This window comes from Corvus moneduloides, chromosome 24, assembly GCF_009650955.1.
Source record: "Corvus moneduloides isolate bCorMon1 chromosome 24, bCorMon1.pri, whole genome shotgun sequence".
In the NCBI taxonomy this organism is placed as follows: Eukaryota; Metazoa; Chordata; class Aves; order Passeriformes; family Corvidae; genus Corvus; species Corvus moneduloides.
In genome coordinates this window covers 2,779,193-2,803,748 of record NC_045499.1, presented here as the reverse complement: position 1 = coordinate 2,803,748, position 24,556 = coordinate 2,779,193, and the positions used below count along the sequence as shown (strand labels likewise).

Sequence of the window (24,556 nt, the reverse complement as noted above, 5' to 3'; positions counted from 1 at the left end):
ACCTCCCATTACCTGGATTACAAGTCCCTGCTTCTCTGTACTGTCATGGCTCAGAACAGAACAGGGAGGCTGTTCAGCAAACAATTCACATGGCAAGGCCATCCAAAAGCCAGAGACCCAAAATTGTACCAACCTTGGCAAAGATGGTCCAGCAGTGCTACCCGACTGTCATGTTGGAATCAGAGGGGACATTGGGACCAGAAACCTGAAATCAGAGTGGCTTTCATCAGCAGCCTGGCCAGGTCTCCCCAAAAACCCAGATATTACAATCACATTGTTTCTATAAAAATGTTAATGTTAGCAAATTGGTAATTTCTAAACTTTATGTTAGCTCTGGTTATGCTATTTATGAATAAAGTGAAGAAAAAAAATGCTGATGGCGCCCCACCCTTTTACATTTTCACCCACACAAAAGGTGTTACGTTGCTTGTCTGGATGTGGGTTAAATTAGCCAGTAATGATTCTCTGGCTAAGTTCACTTTTTATTAAGGAACTCATTTAAAAATCAGGAGATCCTTTAGACAGCTCAAGTGACCTTTATCAGCAGGCACCAACTCAGCATTTTTCTTCTAAAGAAAGAGCTCATTATCCACACACTCCTCTGGGATCTCCAAGCAGAACACAGCAGTTCCAGAGTCCATCCCAAGGTGAAGCTTTAGGGAGACTCACTTTGCATTCATTAAGCAGGATTTGACTTTCTAGAAGGAGGAAGAGTTCCTGACAGTGGCTTTGGCAAGCACAGGCACCAAACAGAGAGCACACAGGTGCTATTTCAGGGAGCGCTGCAAGGCTCCTTTCCCCAGTTATTTGGCTGCTGAGCTGGCCTCTCATCATGCAGTGACTTTCCTAACAGACTCTGCAACTCTTGTGATGCAATTATTAATCCAGTCCCACTGCTGGGCCAATGTCCCTTTGCAATCACAGCTTCTGGCAAAGGGGGACGAAGGTGTTGTTAACTACAGCACTGGAGCCTTATGGCAAATTCATTACAAAGGGTGAAATGTTATTTACTTTTCTCTACACCCGAATTTTCTACTTATGGGTTTTCAGGTAAAAATAGCAAGACTTTTAAACAATATTATACTTCAATTCTCCTGACTGCACTGCTACTCAGTGAACTGAACACTTGGCTGCCTGTCACGGGCACATGGAATGAGTTCAAGATGAGGTCGAGTGACAAACACATGGCCCAAACTTGGGGCTGAAAGCATCAACCAAGAAAATGAGATGTTGATTCTTACTTCTCATGACCTGTAAAGACAGACTGAGTCACCACACAAAAAAATGTTACAATATCCTGAACAGAAAACTCCAAGCAAGTGGTTATGAAACCTCTTGGATTCTCAGAAGGCAGGACTGAACATGCCAAAACACGAAGGTACTTCAAAGAGACTGAGGTAATATCAGATTTATGATCAAATCAGCTGAAGTAAGAGGGTTTCTCAAGTCTGATGGTTAAAAATACTTTGGGGATGCAAATACAGATTACTGGTGTGCAGAGCTCGGGTAAGGCCATCTCTGGAGCACAGGAAAACAAAGTGTAACTTTGAGTGCTTTTATACTGGACGCATCCAACAACCCTAGATGGATCTTAGGTGATACATTTCTATTAGCACAACCGGTGATGAGGCTTCTGGAATTACTGTCTCATCTGCCACTCCAAGAACCGTCTCAAAACCTTTCCAGAAAATCAACAACCCAAAGAAACTGAATATGGGGTTTTCTCTGCCTGTAGGTACATGCAATGTACATCAAACAGCTCAAATGACTTTGCTACTTGGTTCTCACTACTGTTAAGAAGGATAGAAATAACCAGTTTGGTTCTTTCAACTACAACTTCTTCCAGCTGCCCCTGCAGCTTGACTGAGCTCACTGAACTCCACTCATTTTTAGAGAATAACTACAAAACAGAAAGCTTTCAAAAATAAAATGATGTAATGAACTACTACCAGAAAGATCATTCCTTTCAAGCCCAAATCAAACACAAAACTCATCCCCTTTAATTCTGGCAGCAGAAGCCAGCATCAAAAGATATCAAAAAGCATTCCACGTGCTGCAAATTTGTCTGTCTTGAATCAAACACCAATAAATCAGCACATGCCTACTTCCATGATAGCAGAACTTACTTTAACCTGTCCTTAATTGCTTTAAGATAGGCTGAAATTAGTCTAGACACAGTCTTCTGTGCAGGTTGGTCTACATAAACAGCTGCATTTCAGCTGTAAGATCAGAACACAGATGTTATTATGGAAAATAAAGACAATTGTAGTACAGGCTGCTTTGCAGAAGAGCATTTGTTAGTGATGTAAATACAGAGTTACGTTATAAACAGAGCATTTATTTTAGTAAAAGGTGACTGCTTCCCTAAACAGCATAAATAATAATAAAGGCACATGGGAGTCCAGTCTGAAGAATAATAACTCTGACAAGCAGCTTTGCCTACACAGTAACCCACAGTTCCTGACCCCAACAATTCACTGTTTTGATGCTCAGATCACTGAAAACACTGCTGTGAACTGAGCAATAAGGTATTTATAACCCTCAAATCCAGGTGACTGTGAGCAGTGCAGCTTCACAGCCCCTGCACAGGGTAAACAAGGACACAACAGGGAAAGCTCAGCCTTCCCATTGATTCCCAGACATGGCTTCCTTCCGATGAACTGTTTGTGATTGCTGCTAATGCCAGCAGGAAGGATTGGGACTGAGGTGAGGATAAGGCTCTCACAGGGACCACAGGTGAACTTTCTGCCTTAAAGCCATAATCTACAGCTACAACAGGATTTGGGTTGCAGCAACCCTGGCAAAGCAATTCAAACCACTCTCCCTACAGAGGTTCTCAACCTCCCAGGTTTACAGAATCCCAGAATGGTTTGGGTGAGAAAAGGCCTTAAAGATTACCCTGTTCCACCCCCTGCCATGGGCAGAGACACCTTCCACTATTCCAGGTTGTTCCAAGCCACATCCAGCCTGGCCTTTAAGAACTTCCAGGGATGGGGCAACCACAGCTTCTCTGGGCAACCTGTGCCACCACCTTCACAGGGAAGAACTTTTACTTAACAGCCAAACTAAATCTACTGTCAGTGTGAAGCCCTTCCCCCTTGTCCTGTCACTCCAGGACCTTGTGAACAGTTTCTCTCCGTCTTTCTGGAGGCTCCATTCAGCTGCTGGAAGGCCACAATAAGGTCACCCCAAAGCTTCTCTTTTCCAGCCTGAACAATACCAAATCTCAGCCTTTCCTCACAGCAGAGCTGCTCCATCCCTCTGATCATCTTGGTGGTCTCCTCTGACACCTTCATGCCCTTCCTGTGCTGGACCTCAGGGCTGGAGGCAGCTCTGCAGGTGGAGTATCCCCCCCTCCCCAGCTGCCCACACTGGGGGCTCAGCCCAGGGCTCAGGGTCCAGCGCATGTGACCAGGGCATGTCCAGGAACTCATCCCCAAGTTCTTCTCCCAGGGCTGTTCTCTATCTCTTCATCCCCAGTCTGGACTGATACCAGGGGCTGACCTGACCTCGATGCAGCACCTGCACCTTGGTCTTATTAAACCTCATACCCAAGACTGTTTGCGTTATTATCATCCCTTCCCTGAAGGGCCTCAGGTCACTGAGATGGCAGTACAGAGACAGGCAGGACCACAGCTGACACAAAAATGTGCCTATGAGCAGAGGTGGGCTGAGGTTTCACCCACTTAGGTCTTCTCACCTACTCACCCATTTAGGGGAAAACCCCTTAGAAACTCCTACTCCTTTCAAAGCACTGTGGGGCCAGCAAGGATGGAGGAAAAGGAAGGTTAACTCAAGCCTAAAACATGCTTAAGAACAACACTGCACCAGCCTACAGTGCCAGAACACGCGTAGGAGGGCAGTGTGTGACCAACCAGCACCCCGAGGGGAGGCTGGTTCCATTTTGGGGGTGGTGGGCACAGCAGCAGCCTCTCCACAGGACACTGGGCAGTCCTGGACTCACACACAGCCCAAGAAAAGGTGAACATGTCAGGGACACAAGGATGCAGTGCTAACCTAGGGATAACAGCCTCAGCCCCCTGCCAAACACAGAGTGTAGGAGACACCCCAAAGACCCCCTTTCTAAGGAAACACTAAAAAGGTGGCAGCACCCCCACCGCCACAGATGCCTCCCGTCGGTGCACACAATGTGCTGTCCCCAAAGCTCCCCAGACCCCTCCAAAGCACATCCACAACAAGAGAGTCCCCTGTGACTCCCAGACACACCCCCAGCCCCACGGCCTCCTCATCCATGTCCCCTGACACTCTTCCATGTCCCCAGATACCCCCCGAGCCTCCTCCAAAGCCCTTTCACAACAACGGAGCCCCTTGAGACCCCCTGCGAGCCCCTCAGCCCCCTCCCCCAGGTTTCCTGTGACCCCCACGCCCCTCTCGGCCCCGCACCTTCCTCTATGCCCGCTGGGCCGGGAAAGCCCCTCCCACCCAACCCCCTTTTCCGGACACATAACGCACCGCGGGCGCCCCCAGGCCCGTAACCACCCTCAAAGCACAGAGAAGGCCGAGAAGAGCCCCAGAAGCTCAGAGAGAACCGGGAAGAGGTCCCCAGAGCCCCGGAGGGGCCCAGGCAGCCCCCTCGCCCTTTGAGGCCTCACTCACCGCGTCCCCGCCGCGGCCGCTCCCTCAGGCGGGCGGTGGGCGGGGCCCCGCCGCGGAGTCCCCGCCCAGCGCCCACGACGCCACGTGATTGGATCCGCTCCGTGATTGACTTCCCCAATTGGCCAATGGAAACCGACGGCGCGTGAGAGGGCGGGGCGCGGGAGGCGGGTGCCCGCGGGGAGCGGAGCCCGCCCAGTCCAGCCTGGTGCCCGCCCAGTCCAGCCTGGTGTCCGCCCAGTCCAGCCTGGTGCCCGCCCAGTCCATCCTGGTGTCCGCCCAGTCCAGCCTGGTGTCCGCCCAGTCCAGCCTAGTGCCCGCCCAGTCCATCCTGGTGTCCGCCCAGTCCAGCCTGGTGCCCGCCCAGTCCAGCCTAGTGCCCGCCCAGTCCATCCTGGTGTCCGCCCAGTCCAGCCTGGTGCCCGCCCAGTCCAGCCTAGTGCCCGCCCAGTCCATCCTGGTGTCCGCCTAGTCCAGCCTAGTGCCCGCCCAGTCCATCCTGGTGTCCGCCCAGTCCAGCCTGGTGCCCGCCCAGTCCGTGCCCACAGCCCCTTTCGTCCGTAAAAGTGCCTCCCAGTCCCACCCCAAGTCTATCCCTGTCTCCTTCTAGTCCATCTCCGTATATCGCAGTCTATCCCAGTGTCCCCCAGTGGTTCCCAGTGCCCTTCCAGTGCCCCTTTTGTTCCTAAAAGTACTCTTTTTGTCCCTCCCGGTCCCATCCAATCCTGTCCTAGCGCCTCCCAGTCTATCCCAGTACCTTAGCAGTCCACTTCCAGTGCCCTTTTTGTCCGTAAAAGTGCCTCACAGTCCTTCCCAGTCCTGTCCAATCCCTCCCAAATCCCATTCAATCCCCTCCAAGTCTATCCCAGTCACTCCCAGCTCCTCCCAGTCTATCCCAGTGCCCTCCAAGTGTATTCCAGTCACTCCCAGTCCATCCCAGTGTCCCATTTGTTCCGAAAAGTGTCCTTTTGGTCCGTCCTAGTCCCTTCAAAGCCCCTCCAATCCCCTCCCAGTCTATCCCTGTGCCTCCCGGTCCCTCCCAGTCACCGGTAGACCCCCGCACCGTGTGTGTCTACGCATCACAGGGTGTGCGCGGGGGCAGGTGGGCACCCTCCAGGTGTGCGCCCGCCTCCCGGTGCTCCGGGACCGGTGCGCAGCTTCTCCCCCTTCCCCCCCGAGTCCCCCTGCCCCGGCAGCGCTGCCCGGCCGCGCCCGGTGGAGAAAAAGGATGAACCCCGATACTGGAGCTGCTCCCGGCGTGTCCCGGGATCCGTCCGTCCTCCAGCCGCGTGCCCGCCCCCGGGGCCGCGCTCAGCCCCCAAGGCTGAGGAGGTTTCCCGGTGCTGTCCCGGGCGGAGCGGGATCTCCCGGGCGGAGCGGGCCGAGCCGCGGGGTGACGGCCCCGGGAGGGGCGGGGGGAGAACGACCCGGCCCCGGGCGCTGCCCCCGGCGCTCTCCGGCTCCCGGGGCTCCGGCTCGTTTCGATTTCGGTTCTCGCAAGGATCGCGCCGCAGCGGCCGCGGGGACGGAACCTGAGCGCTCCGGACACCGCGGCAGCGCCGGGCTCCGCTCGCACCGGGGCGGGGAGCGGCCGCCCACGGCCACCGGCCATGCAGGTAGGAGCCGCCCGGCCCCGGGCCGGGCCCTTGTCCTCCCTCCTCTCCGTTCCCCCCCGGGATTTCTCCCCTCAGTTAGGGCTGGAAGTTCATGCCCGGGGGGGTGACCCCCTATCCCGCCTCCAAACGGCTTCACAAAGCCCAGAACAGCCGGCGGCCTCTCTTCCCCCCATTTGGTTCTGAGCAAAAAGCTGCTCTCATACATCTGGGGTTCCTTTTCCTTTTCACCCCCCTTTTTCTCACGTTCCCACTCGAACACCCCCAAGGACAGTATTTCCTCCTGAAGCAAAGGAAAGCCGTCTCAGAAATGTCTGAAAGCAGCTAAGCAGGGATAAAAGCGAGAACATAAAATCAGTATAAGATAATAAAAATTCAGAATGTATCTCAAGGCCTAGAAACCTTTAGGAGCAAGAAAAATACCAGATTTGTTCTGGTTTTACTGTAAATCTCGTTTGTAAGAGAGTCACACTGATGGGAGAAAATTAAAATAACTTTTAGATAGTTCTAGACAAAATACACTGCTAATTTCTTTCACTTTTATTTTCCCCATAGCTTATTGCTTAGAATGAATCTGAAAGACAGTTTGCGTTGCTGCCAAGCCTGCTCAGAGTTTATTCTGGAGTCTCACTGTTCTCTTCATGTAGTGTCATGCTTGCTTTGCTAAATCCAACCCAGTGACACCCAGTGACCACCAACTTGTGCTTCTGCTGAAGAAACCCCCTCAGCAGCCTGCTGCCTTCCTCCTGCTGTAACTCCCAGGGAAGCATTTTTCCCTGGAGTGATGCAGTGTATTGCTCCTGTCTCCTGGTCTCCTGATTTTGGGAGCTTCAGCTTTGCATTTAAGATGTGTCCAACTCCCATCTCCTCACCCTCGCTCCATCTGTAGAATTCTTCAGTGGAGAAAAGAGACAACAGGAACCAGTGGACTTGGTTTCAGAGGGCTCAGCTCCTCTGCCCGCACACACAGTCGAGGGGTGGCTGCTCTAAATCACTTCCAAAAGCCTGCTTGAGCCTGAAGTGCTCAGAGTTGGTAACTGCTTCAGAAAATACCATTTGACAGCAAAATTGTTAATTTTCCAGTGAGTGAAGCTGAGAAATTGCTGGGATTCACATTAATGTATTTTTAAGGGGAAACGTTATCTGCTTGGCTGCCAGTAATATTTCAAGATCTCGATGGAGCTGGAAGCAGGATCTGAGCTCCCTTGTGGCTCACATGCCCTGGCTGGGAGGGAGGGGGAAGTAATTCTTGAGGGGCAGGAACTCCATGGCCGGTGAGCAAGAGGAGCTTGCATCTCCCTAAACCATGGGATGGCCATTTCCACTTATGCCCAGATGATCACTGGGGCTAGAGTGAGAGACCTCTCTTCATATGGTGTTTTTAAGACAAAGTCAAAGCACTATTGCCAGCTTTATTTTCACAGCTCTAAAGAACTGAAGTGCTCTCCTAAAACCTTGAGCATCCAACAGGTTGCTGCAGGAACAGGGAGCCAGCACAGGCACTGCAGGCTCTGCCAGTCTTGGCTCCATCTTCTTCTGCAGCCATGGGGAGTGGGGATGGGTGACCCCCATCCAGAGCCTGAATGAGGGCAGGTTCCTCTGCTAAGGAGCTGTAGAAAGAGAGGGATCTCTTGCTACTAATGCTGACTTGGGCGACCAGAGACTCATTCTGGGGCTGGGATAAGGAAAAGTGTGAGGAAGATGTATGGAAGAGCTGCAGACAGCACATCGCATCACACTGCTATGAGAAGCCAGTTAGGAAATACCGGAGCCGGTGGAGGCATCTCCAAAGCAAAGGCAGGACCAGAGCTGGGTGTTTCCCCCCACTGATGTATCTGATCTCCTCCCCAGGGCAAAGTGGCCATCAGCTCTTCCAGCCCCGTGGTGGCAGTGTCCTTACCACCCCCATCCCAGGCCAGACCCTCACCCGTCAGCACTGGGGAGATCTTCAAGCTTCCAGGGAGGCTGAGTGAGTAGAGGTTAAGCAAGTCAGTGGTGCTCAAAAAGGAGTTCCCATGGGTGGGACATGGGGGGTGCAGCCTTGATGTCCCACCCAGGGACCATTCCCTGCTGACAAGGGGGACAAAGCATCATCAGGGTTCATTTTCTATTTGTGGTGTTTTTGACCTGTGAGTGCTCAATATAGAGGGAAAGTTTGGTGAGGGAGATGAAGCCCCACCCTGCCACTCAGCAGTTTTGAGGACAGTTGTTTCAGAGGCTGCTCCTGGTTTCAGGAATCCAGCCCTCACTGTGGAGCAAGGACGACGTGATCCACTGGCTGCAATGGGCTGAGAAGGAATATTCCCTGCGGCCCACTGACGAGAGCAAGTTCGAAATGAACGGCAAAGCCTTGTGCATCCTCACCAAGGATGACTTCAGACACCGAGCTCCGAGCTCAGGTTAGACCCAGTGCAAGGGGGTTTGTGAGCATCATCCCAGCACGAGCTGTGCTCTGCTGAGAGAGGCTCGATGGGTCCCAGCAGACCAGGCTTTATGCTGGAGATGAGGACAACTCTTCCTTATTCTGGTCCATCTGGGGATACACATCATAAAGCCACCCCAAGACAAATACTTTGGGATGGGGAATAACCCCATACTCTGTAGTTCAGAATCTCAGCGACATTACCTGAGGGGGACTATTGTCCAAAGTCATCTGAGCAGAGTTTCCCTCCCTGCAGGGGATGTGCTTTATGAAATACTCCAGTTCATTAAGACTCAGAGAAGAGCTCTGGTGTGCAGCCCCTTGCTGAACTCACCCTTCAGGAAAGCTGGGAGCACGGAGGAAGGTACGATGGGAGAAAAATATCCCGGGAAAACAGCCGTGTCCATCAGGCAGAACCTGCCTGCAGCCCCAGTGGGTTGCTCACACCTGGGATTGGAGCTCAGCCTGCTGAAACCATCCCACACCACCGGAGAGAGGCAACCAGGTCCAGCAAGTCCAGATCATCTGGGAAGTTTGTAGGGATGCAGCAGGTCAGAACCAGTGCTAGGCAGCTCCAGGGGGTCCATGGCGAACTGGCAAGGCTATGTCTTCCCTAAGAAGTCTGCCTGCACACTGAGATTTGGATCAGGGAGGGTCAACAGCCAGGCAGAGGCACAGCCCTGCTGGAGAGTAGTCCTGCAACATAGCTGGGAAAGGGCTGAGGAGCTGGGGCTGAGCTTACACAGAGCTTCTGGATCAGTGGGTGGGGTGGGGAGAGGCCCCAAGTGAGGCTGGTGGGGGCCAGTGAGGCTTCTTGGTGCCCTTGGGAGGCCCAGGTAGGAGTTAGGGTGGGACTGGATTGGTGTCAGGGGCTGGATGTGTGTGGAGGTGGATCTGGCAGCACTTTCCTGGGCTCTTCTGCTGGTTCATGTGTAAGGTAATTAGTACATTAAGTCCCCACAACAGTTTACCAGGGGGTGCCTCTGCTCTGGGGCATTTTCCTGTTCCGGTTTTTCTTCTGCATCTGACCCTTACCCTACCTGGCATCTCCTCTAACCCTCCTGGACTTTCTGCTGCTCCTGCCTTAGGAAAATCCCAGGCTTTCCTCAGCAGCTTCCTCCTCTGCCTGGGCTGGTACCAGGCTGAGAACCACCCTGGGCTGTCCCTCCCCTCCTGTTTCAGGGCTTTGCAAGGTCTGGGACCTGCCCTAATGTGCCACAGGGAGTTTATTAGGGGTTTTTTTGCAGGTACAGACCGTAGTGCAGAGGCTGCCCCAGTTGTTTCCTCATGGCTGGGCTGTGCAGAGCAGCCCCCGTTCCACAGCCACACGCAGCCGCTGAACCTCTCCCACCACAGCTCAGAGAGTAGCTGCAGTCCAGGTGCCATCTGCTCTTTTCCTGCAACTCTGTCGGCCCCAGTGGATGGGAAAATTGCAGGTAATTATGAATTTATAGCCTTGTTCCCTGGGGAAATGAGATGGTGCTTTGTCCTGTCTGCCCATCTGTCTCCCTTGCCTTCATTCCATGCTTTTCCACCTCAGTTTCCCCACCTGAAAAATTGTAATTGTTCCGAGATCTTGCACTGAAAGTGCTGTGCGTGAGCTCTGGGTTCTTCTCATATTTATTGTCACTGCTAAATGTGCAATCCTGCTGCTGAGCCCCCCTCGCTGGAGCACAGTGGGAGCTCTGTGGCCATTAATCCCCCCCTGCCCAGACTGCAGGCTGCTGTGGGAATACGTGTACCAGCTCCTGTCCGACCGCCGCTACGAGCCCTACATCAGGTGGGAGGACAAGGACGCCAAGGTCTTCCGGGTCGTCAACCCAAACGGGCTTGCCCAGCTCTGGGGCAACCACAAGGTGAGTGCATTCGAGAGCGAATTTGTCATCCCTGAGAACGAAATTTGTCATCCCTGGGCTTCTGCATGTCCCTTCCATGACCTGTTCCCCAGAGCTGATGGCTCAGGGACTGGGGAGGGGGACACAGTGGGTGGAGGGTTAGTGAGAGATGCCAGCCTGGTGGTTAAAGAGGGACTTTCTCATCCTCTGGAAAGCAAACCATGAAGCCAGTCTGAGTTAGAGACCCATACTACAGACCCACAATGCCCCAAGCCATCTCAAATGTCCCATGTGTGGTCCTGCTGCACACGGACCCAAACCAAGTGTTGTTGCTTGCTTTTGCTCAACACCCCACAATTCTTTTGTCCTTCCAGAACCGGATGAACATGACCTATGAGAAGATGTCACGAGCGCTCAGACACTACTACAAACTCAACATCATCAAAAAGGAGCCAGGGCAGAAGCTGTTGTTCAGGTGAGGTGAAGAAGAACAGAGAAAGGAGCTGCCTGGGACAGCATGGATGGGGCATGGGAAGATGATGAGCTCCAGATGTTGGCAGCTGCTTCATCCAGCAACATCCTCCCCTGCACATACCCCAGTGAGTTTGTGTCCAGGCTCTGTCCTGTGCCAGCTGGGACCTCAGCGCTTCCTGGGATCCTCAGCAAAGCCTGAGGGTGGCAAATCCCCTCTGAGCTCCAGAGCTCAGCTGATCACAGAATCCTGGAATGGTTTGGGTTGGAGGCACCTTAAAACTCATCCCATTCCACCCCCTGCCACGGGCAGGGACACCTTCCACTCTCCCGTGTTGCTCCAAGCCCTGTCCAACCCGGCCTCGTTGAGGGCAAAGGCTCCATCGTTTACAGCCCGGTTTGGGGCTGGGTTTGGACGTGCCCTTAAAGTCATCACAAAAACGTATTTCAGGTTTTTGAAGACTCCTGGGGAGGTTGTCCATGAGAAATCCAGCAAACTGGAGCAGCTGGAGAATGAGGACCATGAAGATTCAAAGGAAGACCCACTGGAGGTTTCACCATAATAAAACTTAGGAGGTTTCACTTCAGTGCATCACAGAGAGACTTGTGCTTTGCTGGGAAGTGCTGGTGTCTCTTCCCTCTCCTGGACTGAAGGCCACAGGGCTGGCCTGGATTTCACACCCTGCCGTGAGCCATAGCTGGGACATCTCTGGGGCTTCCTTAGCAAAACACACCCAGAGGCTGTGCCCCAGCCCCAAAAGCGCAGGTGAACGCGTGGGCTGGTCTTCTGCTGGTTTCTCTCCTGCCCTTGGGGAGGGAATGTGGTATTTTTGCTCTGAAATGTTGATGCTTGCCTTTAAGGTTTAAACTTGTGGAAAAGATCCCTCTGTTCTTACAGTGAGATGTGCTGAGCAGAGCAGAGCTCGTGCTCCGGACCGAGCATCGGCTGCGCTGCTTTGGCAGCGAGCGCTGTCCCCAGGTGTGAACGTGCTGCTCTGAACCTGAGCCATTGCCCCGACTTGAACACGGACTGCTGCTGCAGATATGGTGCACGTTGGAACCTCACTGCCTCCTGGGAGGTTGCTCTTGGGATTAAGGTTAGGAGTTGCTGAAACACCTGCCTGGATCAGGCCTGGCTGAAGCTCCAGGCTGCATGGTTGCCCTAAGCTGGTATTCACTTTAACTCCTTTCCCTCCAGGTAATGATTTTTGTAATTAGCTGATTAAATAATGTGAAAAGAAACAAAGCCAGTAATGAATATGACCCCACTCATGGTCAGATATGGGGTTATTTGCTTTGAGTTTGAAGCAGGAATACCTGAAGTGAGCAGAGTGTCTGTGTGTGTGTGTCTGTGTCTGTGTGTCTGTGTGTGTGTGTGTGTGTGTGTGTGTGAAAACAGAAAATACCCACTACTATTTTCACTTTGCTTTCCACAGAGGAAATAAAATGCTGTGACTGGAAGGTTGAAAATCTTACTTCTTGCTGTTTGAAGGTCTGAAACTGGGAAATCCAAGCTTTCCTCATTTAAAACCAGCTCCTGTGGGCACCCAGATCTTGTCCCCAGCATCTTTTGGCAGCTCCTAAGCTAGAGGTCACCAGTCTGAGCTGCTCAGCAGCTGATGGGTGAGCACAGCACAAACACATGGTTGCACCATGAGGTTTCCACCAAAATTGGTTACTGCCAACCTGAAACTACAGTCCCTTTCTTTGGCTGTAACTGGCCTTGCTCCTGCAAAACTGCTTCACAGCTGCAACCTGGAGATGCTAGTGGGCAGTAGCACCCAGTGGTGGGATGGGTGGTGGCTGGTGGGCAAAGCTGCAGCAGTACAACATCTCTGGAAAATGGCTGAGGAGATTCACTTCCAGAAAAAATCACCAGCTCACTGGCAAAACAGAGGTACTTGAAAATTCGAGTGGTGGAGGAGAAGGAAATGAGAAGATCCGGTGGGGCAAATGAGTGTAAGGTCACAGCCTGGGGGAGATCCTGGCTAGGAAGGGAGGCCAACAATCCCTGCTAGGAGAGCAGGGTAAAGGTTCCCCAGCACCCACCTAGTGCAGCCTGGGGATGCACCACAGCAGGAAGGTGCAGTGAAGCACCCAAACATCATCCTTCCCTCCACAAAGGGTACTTTTTGTCCCAGGGAAAAGCCAAACCAAATCTTTCTGGGGGTGAAATCCTTCAGCTTTGGTGGGACTGCAGCTCCCCTTCCTTGGGAACTGTAAAATCCTGGCCCCATGCCACTCCTGGGATAGGCACCCATGGGGTGCCTTTTTCCTGATCTCCTCTTTCCACTCCACTTTCTTGCCACAGAAACAGCCCTGATAGCTCCTGAGGATCCCATCGCTTCTTCCACCTGTGTGTTTGCTCTGTTGGAGCAGGTGACAGTTGGTGGCCCTGGTCCTTGTGCCGTGCTCACAGGGAGTGTGCGAGGCGACCTCTCTTTACCTGTTTTTCCCGTGATGACTAAAGATCACTCTGGGCTTGGCTGGGGATTTCCTTTCCTGGCTGGGAAGCTGCCAAAAGCCCTCAACCCCCCTTGTGCTGCCCTGAGCAGCTCCAGAGAGGTCTTGGAGGGAGACAGTCCAAGGGCACCTTTGCAAGGATGGGCTGGAATAAGGAGCTTTGTCCACTCTCCTAGGAAGCTTTCATGCACCTCCTGGAGAAATATGTGTCTTTCCCTGTGACAAACAGAGGCAGGAGGGCTGTAAAGCTGTGGCTTTCCTGGAACACAGACCCATCCCTGTCAGTAAACAACGGAGTAACTGCTGCTTGTGCCAGGGAGCTTGGTGTGGGGGTGTGGGAGGGACAGCACACGCCTGCCTGTGACTTTCGGCATGGCTGGAGTTCAGGGGCTGTAAAATGCAAACAGGTGTCTCACGTGGGCTTTCCCAAAGGTTTCCAGGTGCTTCATTCCCTGGAGAACATCAGCCACCCTTCAGCAGCCCCACATCTGCTGGTGTTTGGGGCAGGGCATTGCACATGGCTCATCTGCTGGGAGAAGCAGCTAAAACCATGCCCAGGCCTGGAGGAAAAAGAGGATTTGCTTTGGGGGCTGATGCCCACCCCCCTTTTGGATCAGAGGAACTGCACAGCTGGGCTGAGAGGTTTCCTCTGAGGCCATGTGTTGGCTGGTGCAGGGAGCAGTGGCTGCCCTCAACACCCCTGCCATGGTTCAGGTGTTCCCCTCAACACCCCCATCATGGATCAGGTCTGCAACTGCTGTATTGTTGTGCCCAGGTAGCTGTTGATGGCTTGTGGCTGGTTGATGGCTCGAAGGGACCTTTGTGGTCCACATAAAACACAGTGGCCTCCTACAGCAGGTCAGGTTGGCTGTGGCTTTGGCTGGTGAAGCCTAGAAGACCTCCAAGGGTGGTGATTCCCAACCCCTCTAGACACCTGTGTGAGATTGTCCCAGCCTCCTGCAGAGTTTTCCTGATGTCCAGTCTCAGCCTGTGTTTTCCCGAGAAATTAGGGTGCTTTGACCCCTGCCTTCTTCTGGACCTGCTGTCGCCCTCTGCACCTTGCAGCTCCATGTGGGGAATGCCTCTCCTTGGTTTTTTCCATCTTCTGAAGCAATTTCCGGCACAGAAGCTGGTTATCCCCTGCTGTGTTCCCATGGGTTTAGTTCTGCTTTTCCCCTTGACATCACTGGCCTGAAGATGCCAACCCCAGCACTGTGTGCTCCCTCCCCCCGACTGCATTTCCTGCCAGCTTCCTCATTCTCTCCCAGCACTGATAAGAAAAGTGGATGAAAAGTTTGGATCCAGATCTCTTGCCCCCACTCTGGTCGTGGGCTTTTGGTTTATCTCAGTCTCTTCCATCTTTTTCTTGTGCCTCTCTCCCATTAGGTTTGAGTATGTCCCAAATCCTAGGGGGGATCTGAGCTCGGATAAAGACCTCAGCCCTGAATCACATTTCAGGTGAAGATTTTTCCTGGAGTTAGGCTCTCCCATCTTCTGGGAAGAGGCCATAAATCAGTGCTGATTCCCACCTGAATCATGAGGAGCCTTCTGTGAGCAGGGATGGTGTTTGGACTCAGCCTTGGGTAATCTCCAGTAGCAAGAGCTCCAAACTGGAGACGGCCAAACTGCCCCCCATGGCCGGAGTGGATGTGGCTTTTTGTTTTATGGATGTTGCAGAGGGAAAAACCAACCAAATCGATTGTGAAACTCCTCCTCACCCCCTGGAATAGACTTGCTTGTGGAAGGATGTGGACAGGAGCTGGGAAGTAGCCTGGAGCTCCTCACTGAGGGTTTAATTATTTATCAGTAGATGGGGATGCTGAAAAACGGAGCCAGGTAATTCCTAATCAATACCAGACTCTGATTCAGCCATGTGGGCTCCAGAGAAAGGGAGGGACGTGGTCTGAATCTCCCCCAGTCATAGGAAATTACAGCACAGAGAGTTTATAGAAAGAGAAGAAAATAATCCTGGCGTGTTCTGATTGCAAGCTGAACTCTGTACCAGGAAAAGAGCATTTTTATCCAGGAGACACCTTGGCTGCACACCATTCCAGCTGAACACAGCCTGTGCAGCGCTGCTCGGGTGGAAATCTCCCCGAGGGGTTTTCCAAAAAGGGGTTTTCCAAAGCCTGCGCGTCTGCAGCTCCGCGTCCGGCCCCATCCCTGCGAGCTGCAGCGCGGAATTTCGCCATCAGGTGGCAAAGCAGCGATGGGGAACAGTGGGAAGCACCTGCCGGAGGATGCCACAGCCGCGGGAGGGGCACTGCGGTGCCCGTGGGCCAAACGGAGCTTTGGCGTCGGATTTGCCCGGCCCGGGTGCAGTTTGTAGGTGTCGGGATGGGCAGATCTGCCTGGTGGAAGATTTTCCATCCCTGGGTGAGGCTGAGTGGGAGCCGCGGGAGTGGGAACGGTTTGGGGCAGGAGCTGGTTCATGTTTTAGGGTGGAAGCACGGGCTGTCTGAGGGACCCCAGGGTGGGTTTCCAGGATGTTTCAGCCCAGCCGTGCCCAGTGTGATGCAACAACCTGACAGGGCCGTGTCCCAGAGTGTCTCTGGTCCCATAAGAGCTGCCTGGGAGCTCCTGGGATGCAAGCAGGACACTGCTTCCTGCATTGAAACCCCACTTGTCTGAAGAAGTTGTGACTTCCCCTCAGAAAAATTACCCAGAAGAGCCCATTTATTTTATTTGCTTCATCTCACTCAGTATCACACTCAGTAAAAAACAACAAACCAAACCAAACCCAAAGCCAAACAGCTGCCTGAGATAGCCGGTCTCAAAGGGCAGTGCTTACACCAGGTGACAGGTGATTTTATGTTGTTTTGCTGCTACTTGTCATAAGGAAATTGTTTTCTCCTCCAGTGAAACTCACGCCACGAGGGCGGTGATAGCGGGGATCCCAGGCGGAAGCGTTGGTTGCTCTCCTACCTGAATGGCTGCTAAAAATAGGACTTAACTCAGCCTCAGGTATAAAAAGGCACCTCCCAGGAGAGTCTGAGATCCCTCAGCACCCGTGGCCCAGGAGCTCATCTTGACCTATGTCCAAAGGGGCAGAAAAACTGATGGAAAGGTAAAAACCAAACCAGCAAATAACCAGTGTAGTGGTCAATGTACTGGAACCAATCGAAGCAGGATGAGGGTTGTGGCTTTGCCATGATTTAATTTAGTGGAATGATTTATTATTGAGTGTTTGGTGGGCTTTGGTGTTGGCTTGGATGAAGGGAACTTGCCTTTCTGATCCCAAAAGCAGGTCGAGGTGGGGTGGGTGGGGGTGCTGTGTGTTGTGATGATGATCTTTGGGTCTGAGCAGAGGCTGATTCGCAGCTCCAGGGTGCTTTGTACAGCCAAGTGTGCCAGATTTCGGTGCCAGATTTCGGTGCCGGTTCCCCGTGTGCTGTTCAGTGGTGGAGAAGTCTGGTTTGGGTCTGGTTCTTTGAAGGGTGAAATTGGTTTTGGAGGTAAAACCAGCACGAGGCACCATCATGGCCCTCTGGTTTTCCAATAGCAGCGTCTTTGGTTGAATTTTGCTTGTAAATGTAGAGAAAAAGGGTGATGGGAAAGGCAGGGATTGGCGCTCCGAGCTCCGTTCACAGCCCTGCGCTGGTAGGAGCTCACAGAAGAGCTGCGTCCTCACAAGGTGACCAAGACCGTTTGCAAGAGCCCACATCCCTTGGCCTCTCCAGGGGCTGGAATGATTTTTAGCAGCCAATGCTTTAAGGGGAAATACTCTAAATTCTGGGTTGTGCGGCTCATCGGGTGCTCCTGGGGTGTTGTTTTTCATCATAGGGTGGGAACACGCTGCCCTGGGATAATGGGATGGTGTCTGGGTGATGTCCTTGCTGGATGAAACCCCTTGGGTGATGACCAGGCTCCCCCTGTGGGACGTGCCCAGCCCATCTCTCCCCTCTCCACAGTTTCGGTTCCTTTATCGATGAGTCTGTGGTTGTAAAACCCCACGTGGGCCGTTTGCATCAGGAGCACTCAGATAACGACCATAAAAGTGACTGATCATTAACCAGGAGCATAAACATCCCCAGACACCCACAGCACCCCTGGGTGCCAGAATGGGGGAGGTTCCCATCAGGCCTGACCCGACTGCGCAGTGGCCTGGGGAAGGCAAAAACCAGACTGAAAATGTTGTTTTTCTCCACAGCAACACGCGGGCTCCGGCGGCGGAGATGCCTCGGTGGGATGTGGGGATGCAGCCGTCGGGCAAGATCCTCTCGCTGGACAGGCGAGAGGCCAAGAAGGTGCTGGAGATTTACGTCAAGCGCTCGCTGAGCTGCCATGAAAACTCACTGGTGGGCAAAAAAACCCTTCAGGAGAAAGACAGAGGGCAAGGAAGGAAACTGGATGGGCTACAGCGGTCAGAAAGTGATTTCTGCACGTACTCATGTGCCAAACCCAGCCCCAGGAAGGAGCAGGAGGAGAGACTCAAAGCACCAGACCTGGAAGAGGCTTTGGATGATGACAGCAAAGCTCCCCAGGAGGTGCCTAAAGAGGGGCTGAAGCCCGAGAGGAAAAGCACAAAAAACTCTTCCCAGGGCAAAACACAACATTCGGGTTCAAAACCAGCCTGGCTGAAAACTTTCTTAAATCTCTTCTTCAAGAAGAGCCCTGAGGACCAGAAGGAAAATGCAGGGAAAAAAGCAAAGGAGAAAGATGTCAAAGCTCCTCAGGGCTCCAAACCAGAAGGAGCCAGAAAACACAGAGTAGACTCAAGCACATCCCCAACGTCGGGCAGGGCCCTGAAGAAGAAACCCAGTCTCAAGAAGGTTTTCTCCCTGAAGAAGCATGGGGAGGAGGAGCGGGGAGAGCCCGGATCTGGGGCGAGGAGCAAGCACCCCAGCTGCCTTCCCCTGCGGCACGTCCTGACCCCAGCCCAGCCAGGTGGGACCTCACCCTCACCCCCACCCCAGCCCTGAACCACCCCTGCTGCCAGCACGACTCCACTGGGCTTCTTTGGGGAAAGTCGTCGTGTTTAGTGCTGCTTTCTAACCCCTCCCAGGGTTTTCTTCAGCCTGGGATAGGTTTGGAGATTCCAGTCCCAACCTGCTGCTCCAGGAAGGATCGTTCTGCCCGTGCTTTGAGCACAGTCACCTCAAGTCAGCTGTTGGCAGTAATCACCCAAGCACAAGATTTCCTCCTCTGGCAACCAAGGGTGTTTTAGTTTAAACCTGCATTTGAGACCTGAGATCAGATCCTAAGCCACTCTAGGGCCAACATTAAGCTGCTTGAGATTTACCTTGGGGACGAGTGGGGGCAGCTGGCGCGGCAGAGCCTGTGGGACACCCGTCCCCACCCCAGCTCTTCCCGTTCCAAAATGCTGCCGAGGAGATTTCTGAGGCGCTTTGGCAGATTCGGGGCAGGTCGCAGCAGCTCTGTCACGGTTCAGGGAGCGCAGCCTTCACCTCGGAATGCGCTGATCCGGGCTGGGCACTGGCATTGGTTGCTGCTGTGGCTGCTGTGCCCTGCTGGTCAATTGCCAACAAACCCAATCCTCACTTCTGGATCTGTGTTTGTGTCCCAACAGAGGCGGAGAGGCCCGATGGGTACTACACACAAGTGTCCGAGGAGATTGGGCTGATTGTGCAGGGCGGCGAGAGCCGGGGGGGCACAGCTGGAGGATGTGGGGAGCCACCACAGCCCCCCGGCACCGACGGCGTCGGTGAGTGTTGGCCTTGAAAACAAACGTGCACGAGACTTGTCCCCTGCAGAGCCTGCATGGGATCCAACCCTGCTTCAACCCTGATCCCGAGAGCGGGACGAAGACTTTGTGGGAGATTTTCAGCATCAGGGTTTAATTGGGGGAGAAGGAAATTCACAGAATCCCAGAATAGTTTTTGGGTTGGAAAGGACTTTAAGGAACATCACATTCCAGCCGCCCTGCCATGGGCAGAGACACCTCCCACTAGACCACACAAAAGACAAAATTCAGAGGCAGGAGAGTATTTTTGCTGGCTGAGGGTAACAAGGGTAACAAGGCACTTGGCAATAGGTTGAAATGGGTTTTGGAAGGATGGAGGTGGATAATCATTGCTCAAGGAAATTTTCCTGGGGACTAAACAGCACATCTGGATGTGTGAGGCTTGGAGAAAGGGCTGGAGATAACCTGGTGTCTCTCTCTACAGATGAAGCCATCAGGAAAATTGTTGCCCTGCTCCGGAGTGTAGGAGATGAGCTGGACAGAGAGGTGAGAGGAGAGCTGTGAAGCTGGATGTGGCTGAGGGAATCTGGGCCAAGCTCTGCACTGATGCAAAATAAATACAGCAACACTGTCGATTTCCCCAGGGCAGGGAAACACTCAGTAAAATCAAGGAAATGGCACCTTTTAATTCCTTGCCTGGGTGTGATCGTGGCTGGCTGGCTGTCCTCCACCAGCTGCAGTCCTGGTGAGGAGTGAAGGCGTCAGCACGAGGGTGACACATGGAGTCATTCCCTCACGATGTGCACTCACTTGTCTCCCACCCAGGTGCGGGAGGACGCGCGGCTGCAGCTGTTCTTCAGGGACATGTCCTACAGCTCCTTCAAGAACCTGGCCGACGCCTACGTGCAGAGGGAGCTGACGGCCAGCAGGCCCAACATCAACCCCCAGGAGATCCAGTTTGCCTACACGGTCCATCTCACCGCCACGGTGGCCGGGATCTGCAGCCAGGCAGTGAACAGGATCATGGGCTTCGGCACCCGCTACCTGGAGGATTCCTTTGTGCCCTATGGCAAAATGATCCAGGTAAGGAGGAGGGTGAGCCTGGGGCTGAGGTCCCCCCAGCAAGTTAGGGCAAGTGCCCAGGGAAGCTGCAGCTGCCCATTTGTGGAAGTGTTCCAGGCCAGGCTGGGCAGGGCTTGGAGCAACCTGGGGTAGTGGAAGGGGTCCGTGCCCGTGGCAGGGGGTGGAACGGGATGGGCTTTAAAGGTCCCTTTCAATCCAAAGTATTCCATGATTCTAAAAATGTTTCCTTCTGTCTCAGCAGAAGAGAGAAAAGCTCAGGACAGACCACTGTGACAGCCCAGACTGACAGCAGCTGCTGCGAAGGGCCTGTGGCGCCTGGGAACCCAAGAATGAAGATTTAGTGGTGGGAGGACAATCCCTGATGGTGACCTGGATGTGGGGGGAACTTCTGAGCTGTGGATTTAAAATCTTAATTTTAAGGAAAACCCCCATGACAGTGCCAGCAGTGTGAAATGCTTAAACCCCACCTGGCTGGGGGCAAAGAGTCTGTAAATCAAACAGAGCCCAGATTTCACCCTGTATTTGTATTCTAGCTCCTGCCAAGTGCTTGTGTTGAACCTCACAGGTTGTTGCTGTTTGTGTACATGTATTTATTTGCCTGCTTTTCTAAATGTATTTGTGAATGTACAACATAATTTTTGTAGTTTCTGCTACCAGCCAAGAATCCAGTTCGGAAAAAAAATCTGAAACTCAAATAAATTGGTGCCTAAATGCCAGCCAGGCTTGTCTGCTGGGTGTTGTGTTATAGATGGAATAATGTTTGCTTTGCTCCAGCTGCTGTGGGCTGCTCCTTTCCAGCCAAATTCTGAGTGGCACAAGGGACTCTCAGAGCAGATACATGGTGTTGTCCTGCCATCTTTACGATTTATAGGCCTTCCCTTCCCAACAGAAGGAGATTTACTACCCCAAGCAGCTTGATCTGACACCAAGAACTGGGTAAAGCTCATTCCCGAGCGGCGCAGGAGCTGTAACATCCTCAAGGACTGAGGGGATTTACAGCTGCCGGGGTCTCACCTATGAGCTCTAAGAAGATGTGAAATGTCAAAGCGATTTAAGCCCTAAACACTGGGAATGTTTCCAGCTAATCTTTGCCCAGATCCCTAAGTAGGGCCGCGGATTAAGGCAGCTTGGGGCTGGTGGGGAGGAGTTGCCAGGGCTCGGTGTGGTGGCACCAGCAGGAGCATCTCCTCTGCAAGGTTGGACCTGGCCTGAAGTGAAGGAGATGAAGTTTGCATTGTGCAGGAGGGATGTTCTAGTGGGTTGAAGGTGATGCTGGTGGCAAACAAACGTGTGGGTTTGTGTCACTGCCATGTGTGAGGTGACAATTCCCCCATGGGCCATGGATGACTGTCCAGGTCTGCCCAGCGCCTCCTCTCTGGGAGGATCTGACCTTCTTGGTCCTTGTAAAACCTGAAGTAAATGAAAATGGGGAAGCAGAGCCCTCGAAGGACAGAAGCAGCCCTTCCCCACCCAGATCCACGTCCCCAAAGCCTTCAGGGCTGTGTTTGACAGACACAGGGTGGAGTCACCGGCTGCCGAGGGAGGGGGGACACTTTGCAGGGGCTCCATCTAATTCAGCCCGGGGTAATTAGGAGTGTGGAAAACATCAAATCCCACTCCTGGGTCCTACCAACAACAAGCGCAGCGTCAGCACCGCGATTCCTTCTGGCTGGGAACCAGCTCGGGAGATTTTACTGTGGGAGAAACTGGAGCCGCCCTCCTCTGTTTGCAACAGTCCCGACATCCCCGTTCCCTGCCCAGAGCCCGGGGGGCTGTGCCGGGCTGGGGCCAGGGCCGGGCGAGCTGCTGGTGGGGATGTGGTTAGAGGGTCACAGGATGCCCCAATTTGTCTTGCATCTGAGCTCATGCGGTGCCAGGGATGGGCTGGGTTTTGCATGGAGCAGAAAAGGGCTCTGTCTCCTCACTGACTTCCCAGTGGAAAGACAAATACCCTCTGTCCCAGAGGATATCATCTTCCATCAGCACGTGGGATGCACCTGCCAGGTGAAACACCAGAGAGGAAAACTCCCATTCCCTCCTCCTGCACTATTCCCAACACCACAGCTGAACCAAATACTCTCCTTCTCTGGTCACGGGACCTTTTCCCACCCATCGGGGCAGCCGTGCCAGGAGAACAAGGAGCCAAACCTGCCCAGGCCCTTGCACAAGGGGCTCCTGCTCCCGAAAACCCCAACCCAATGTGCAGGGATGCTGCTCCAGCTGGGCGTGGTGGGATGAGGTCAGGAGCAACCACAGGTGCCTTAGAGCAGCACCCCAGGCCTTGTGGCTTTTGGAGCCCAGGTCCCATCCCGTGAGCAATTCCAGCACCTTGGATTAATCTCTGGGTTATAAAATTGGGACCTGATTGCCTGTGGCCGCTGAAGATACTAAGAAGGTTTTAAAGAAGGGCAAGCTATTAGTCCTGGCGGCTTGAGCCGTTTCCAGCTCTCGGCATTACCTTCATCCTTCCCTAAACACCCTGTTGTGGCTTCCCACAGCGCAGACAATTGCCTTGCACGAAAATCCCCGGCTCACGGACACCGGCCATCTGGGCTCTGATCCTGCCCGGGCAAAGCACAGCCCTGCACAGCCCCCAGTCCACCCAGAGGCTTTCTCCCGAACCCATCCCAGGCTGCTGCTGGGATCCTGTGTCTCCAAAGTCGTCAGTCCCCACTAATCCTGCTTTGGAGTGCCGGGGGGGGAGGGCAGCTTAGAAAATCACCCCGGCACTTAATGAGCCAATTAATGCAAAATTTGCTGTCACTAAGAGGATGATGACAAGGTTCCATCTCACGGGAGCATGGAACTGAGCCAGGCAGGATGATACCTCCTGGATGCTGTCCCAGGCCATGGTGTTGGCAGCTGCTGAGGGTGCAGGGGAGATTTGGCACCTTGGCTGTTCTGGAGAAGTCCCCGGCACTCAGCGCAGCACAGAGCCACGTGTGGACAGAGGAGGGTGTTCCCACAGCTCCCATGGGATCATTTACACCTTTCCCAAACCTTGGCTGCCAGGGCTGGGCACGGCTGAGGAGGTGCAAGCACTGAGTGAAGCAGGAGCATCCTGCACCTCTTCATGCAGAGCCTGCTGGATCCCCCGGGGCCTGGGCTAAACAACAGGAACAGTTAATGCACAGGGAAAATGGGAACAGCCCATTCCAGCCTACAAACCCTCGTGCACTTCCACTGCCCCGGCCCGTCTGGACCAGTCACGGCAACAGGTGATACTTTTGTCGTTCATGAACTTGTCAGTACTGAAAGAAAGACATGTAAATGAAGAGGTTTGCTTTCCCAAGGGCTGGAGGAGCCAGTGGCATGAATCACATAGATCAAAGTTTTGATATCTCCAGGAGGCTCGGAGAGGCTGGGGCAGGTGAGAGACTCACCCAGCGAGGGGATAATGTGAAATATCAGACACAGGAAAGACAAGAAATTAGGGGCTCCAGTAAGGCTGTGGATCTAAAAGCCCTGATTCAGGCAGGTGTTCACTTCCAGGATAATCCCACTAATTATTAGATATATCTTGGAGCTGGCAACTCCCTCCTGTGTGTCCTGACATGCAGGGAGCACCAGAGACCAGCCCTGGCCATGCTGTGACCTTTACCTGGGGGGTTCCATGCAATGTCCAGCTGCTGATGGGCAGCTCCTGGTGACACTTCAGCCCAGGGACACTTTGCATGTCAACGTGGGGGGACTCTGCTCCAGTTCCTGTCATGGGGACACAGTGATGGCTGGAGAAGGCAGGGAAAAATGTATGAAAATTTGGGGTGAAACAGCACTGCAAAGGGGGTATCAGGATGCTGGGACTGTGGTTCCCTGTACTGTCCTGGCCATGGACACAGGGAGGGAGAGCCTTGCTCCTTACCCTCATGCCCACATTGTGTTATACACACAGCCCTAATTCTAACGCATGGAATGTTTCCTCTCATGAGCAGCTCTAAGGACTTGGACAACTGAAACTACACAATATTTACCAGTACTTAATAAATACATCTGTTGAAATGGCAATTTTTGTTCTGTATGTTGGCAGCAGCATTGGATCATTAAGACTGAAAAGACAAGAGATCCACTGCATTTCTCCCTAGTTTTTTAACTATCCCCCAGGCAACGCAGACAGTCCAAAGGCGTTGATTTTGGTTCAATAACCACAGGTTTGGGGAACATGGTGCTGCTGTAGGGCCTTATTGAGAGGGGAGAGAAAAACAAATCCAGCTCTTTGGTTTTTGCCCCCTGCAAACATATCCAAGAGTCAGGCAAGAGCAAAACCCTTCCAGCAGAGAGAAAATATAAGGAGTATTTCCAAACCTAACCCAACGTAATGCCCTGCATCCACCCCTTGTGTAACATCCTCTGGCTTTAAGTGTCTTATACAAGCCTTTACTCACTCAGTACTGAGCTGTGCCTAAGCTGGGAT

The 24,556-nt window shown here is 53.2% G+C and overlaps 3 protein-coding genes across 8 annotated transcripts in view; 2 read left to right on the top strand and 1 right to left on the bottom strand.

The window, feature by feature from the left end:
• KCTD20 (potassium channel tetramerization domain containing 20) overlaps window positions 1-4,697 on the bottom strand; it is a 29,977-nt gene extending 25,280 nt beyond the window's left edge. Inside the window, exons 1-2 of one of the 2 annotated variants that reach the window (XM_032133093.1) lie at window positions 4,618-4,697; window positions 134-205 (exon numbers count right to left, since the gene is read on the bottom strand). The gene's annotated coding sequence lies outside the window, so the exon portion shown is untranslated. Of the gene's footprint in view, window positions 1-133; window positions 206-2,126; window positions 2,220-4,617 lie in introns of those variants that run through there. The other variant, XM_032133094.1, reaches the window with a different exon arrangement.
• A 1,116-nt stretch (window positions 4,698-5,813) lies between these two features.
• Window positions 5,814-12,331, top strand: ETV7 (ETS variant transcription factor 7). 5 transcript variants are annotated; one of them, XR_004244402.1, is made up of 8 exons: window positions 6,129-6,230; window positions 8,079-8,196; window positions 8,462-8,626; window positions 8,906-9,013; window positions 9,897-10,085; window positions 10,363-10,505; window positions 10,859-11,083; window positions 11,407-12,331. XR_004244402.1 is itself a non-coding variant. In XM_032133434.1 (8 exons), the coding sequence occupies exons 1-8, from the start codon at window positions 6,225-6,227 to the stop codon at window positions 11,516-11,518; spliced, it is 942 nt and encodes a 313-aa protein (XP_031989325.1). In that variant the 5' UTR covers window positions 6,129-6,224; the 3' UTR covers window positions 11,519-12,331. The 5 variants fall into 5 exon arrangements, 3 of the variants coding, with proteins under 3 accessions (XP_031989323.1, XP_031989322.1, XP_031989325.1); XM_032133434.1 differs by having other exon boundaries at window positions 10,859-10,959; XR_004244401.1 differs by lacking the exon at window positions 8,079-8,196 and having other exon boundaries at window positions 5,814-6,230.
• A 5,148-nt stretch (window positions 12,332-17,479) lies between these two features.
• On the top strand, window positions 17,480-20,855 carry BCL2L14 (BCL2 like 14). Its single transcript, XM_032133524.1, has 5 exons — window positions 17,480-18,305; window positions 18,949-19,083; window positions 19,547-19,608; window positions 19,888-20,145; window positions 20,387-20,855. The coding sequence occupies exons 1-5, from the start codon at window positions 17,480-17,482 to the stop codon at window positions 20,429-20,431; spliced, it is 1,326 nt and encodes a 441-aa protein (XP_031989415.1). The 3' UTR covers window positions 20,432-20,855.
• The last annotated feature ends 3,701 nt before the right edge of the window (window positions 20,856-24,556 follow it).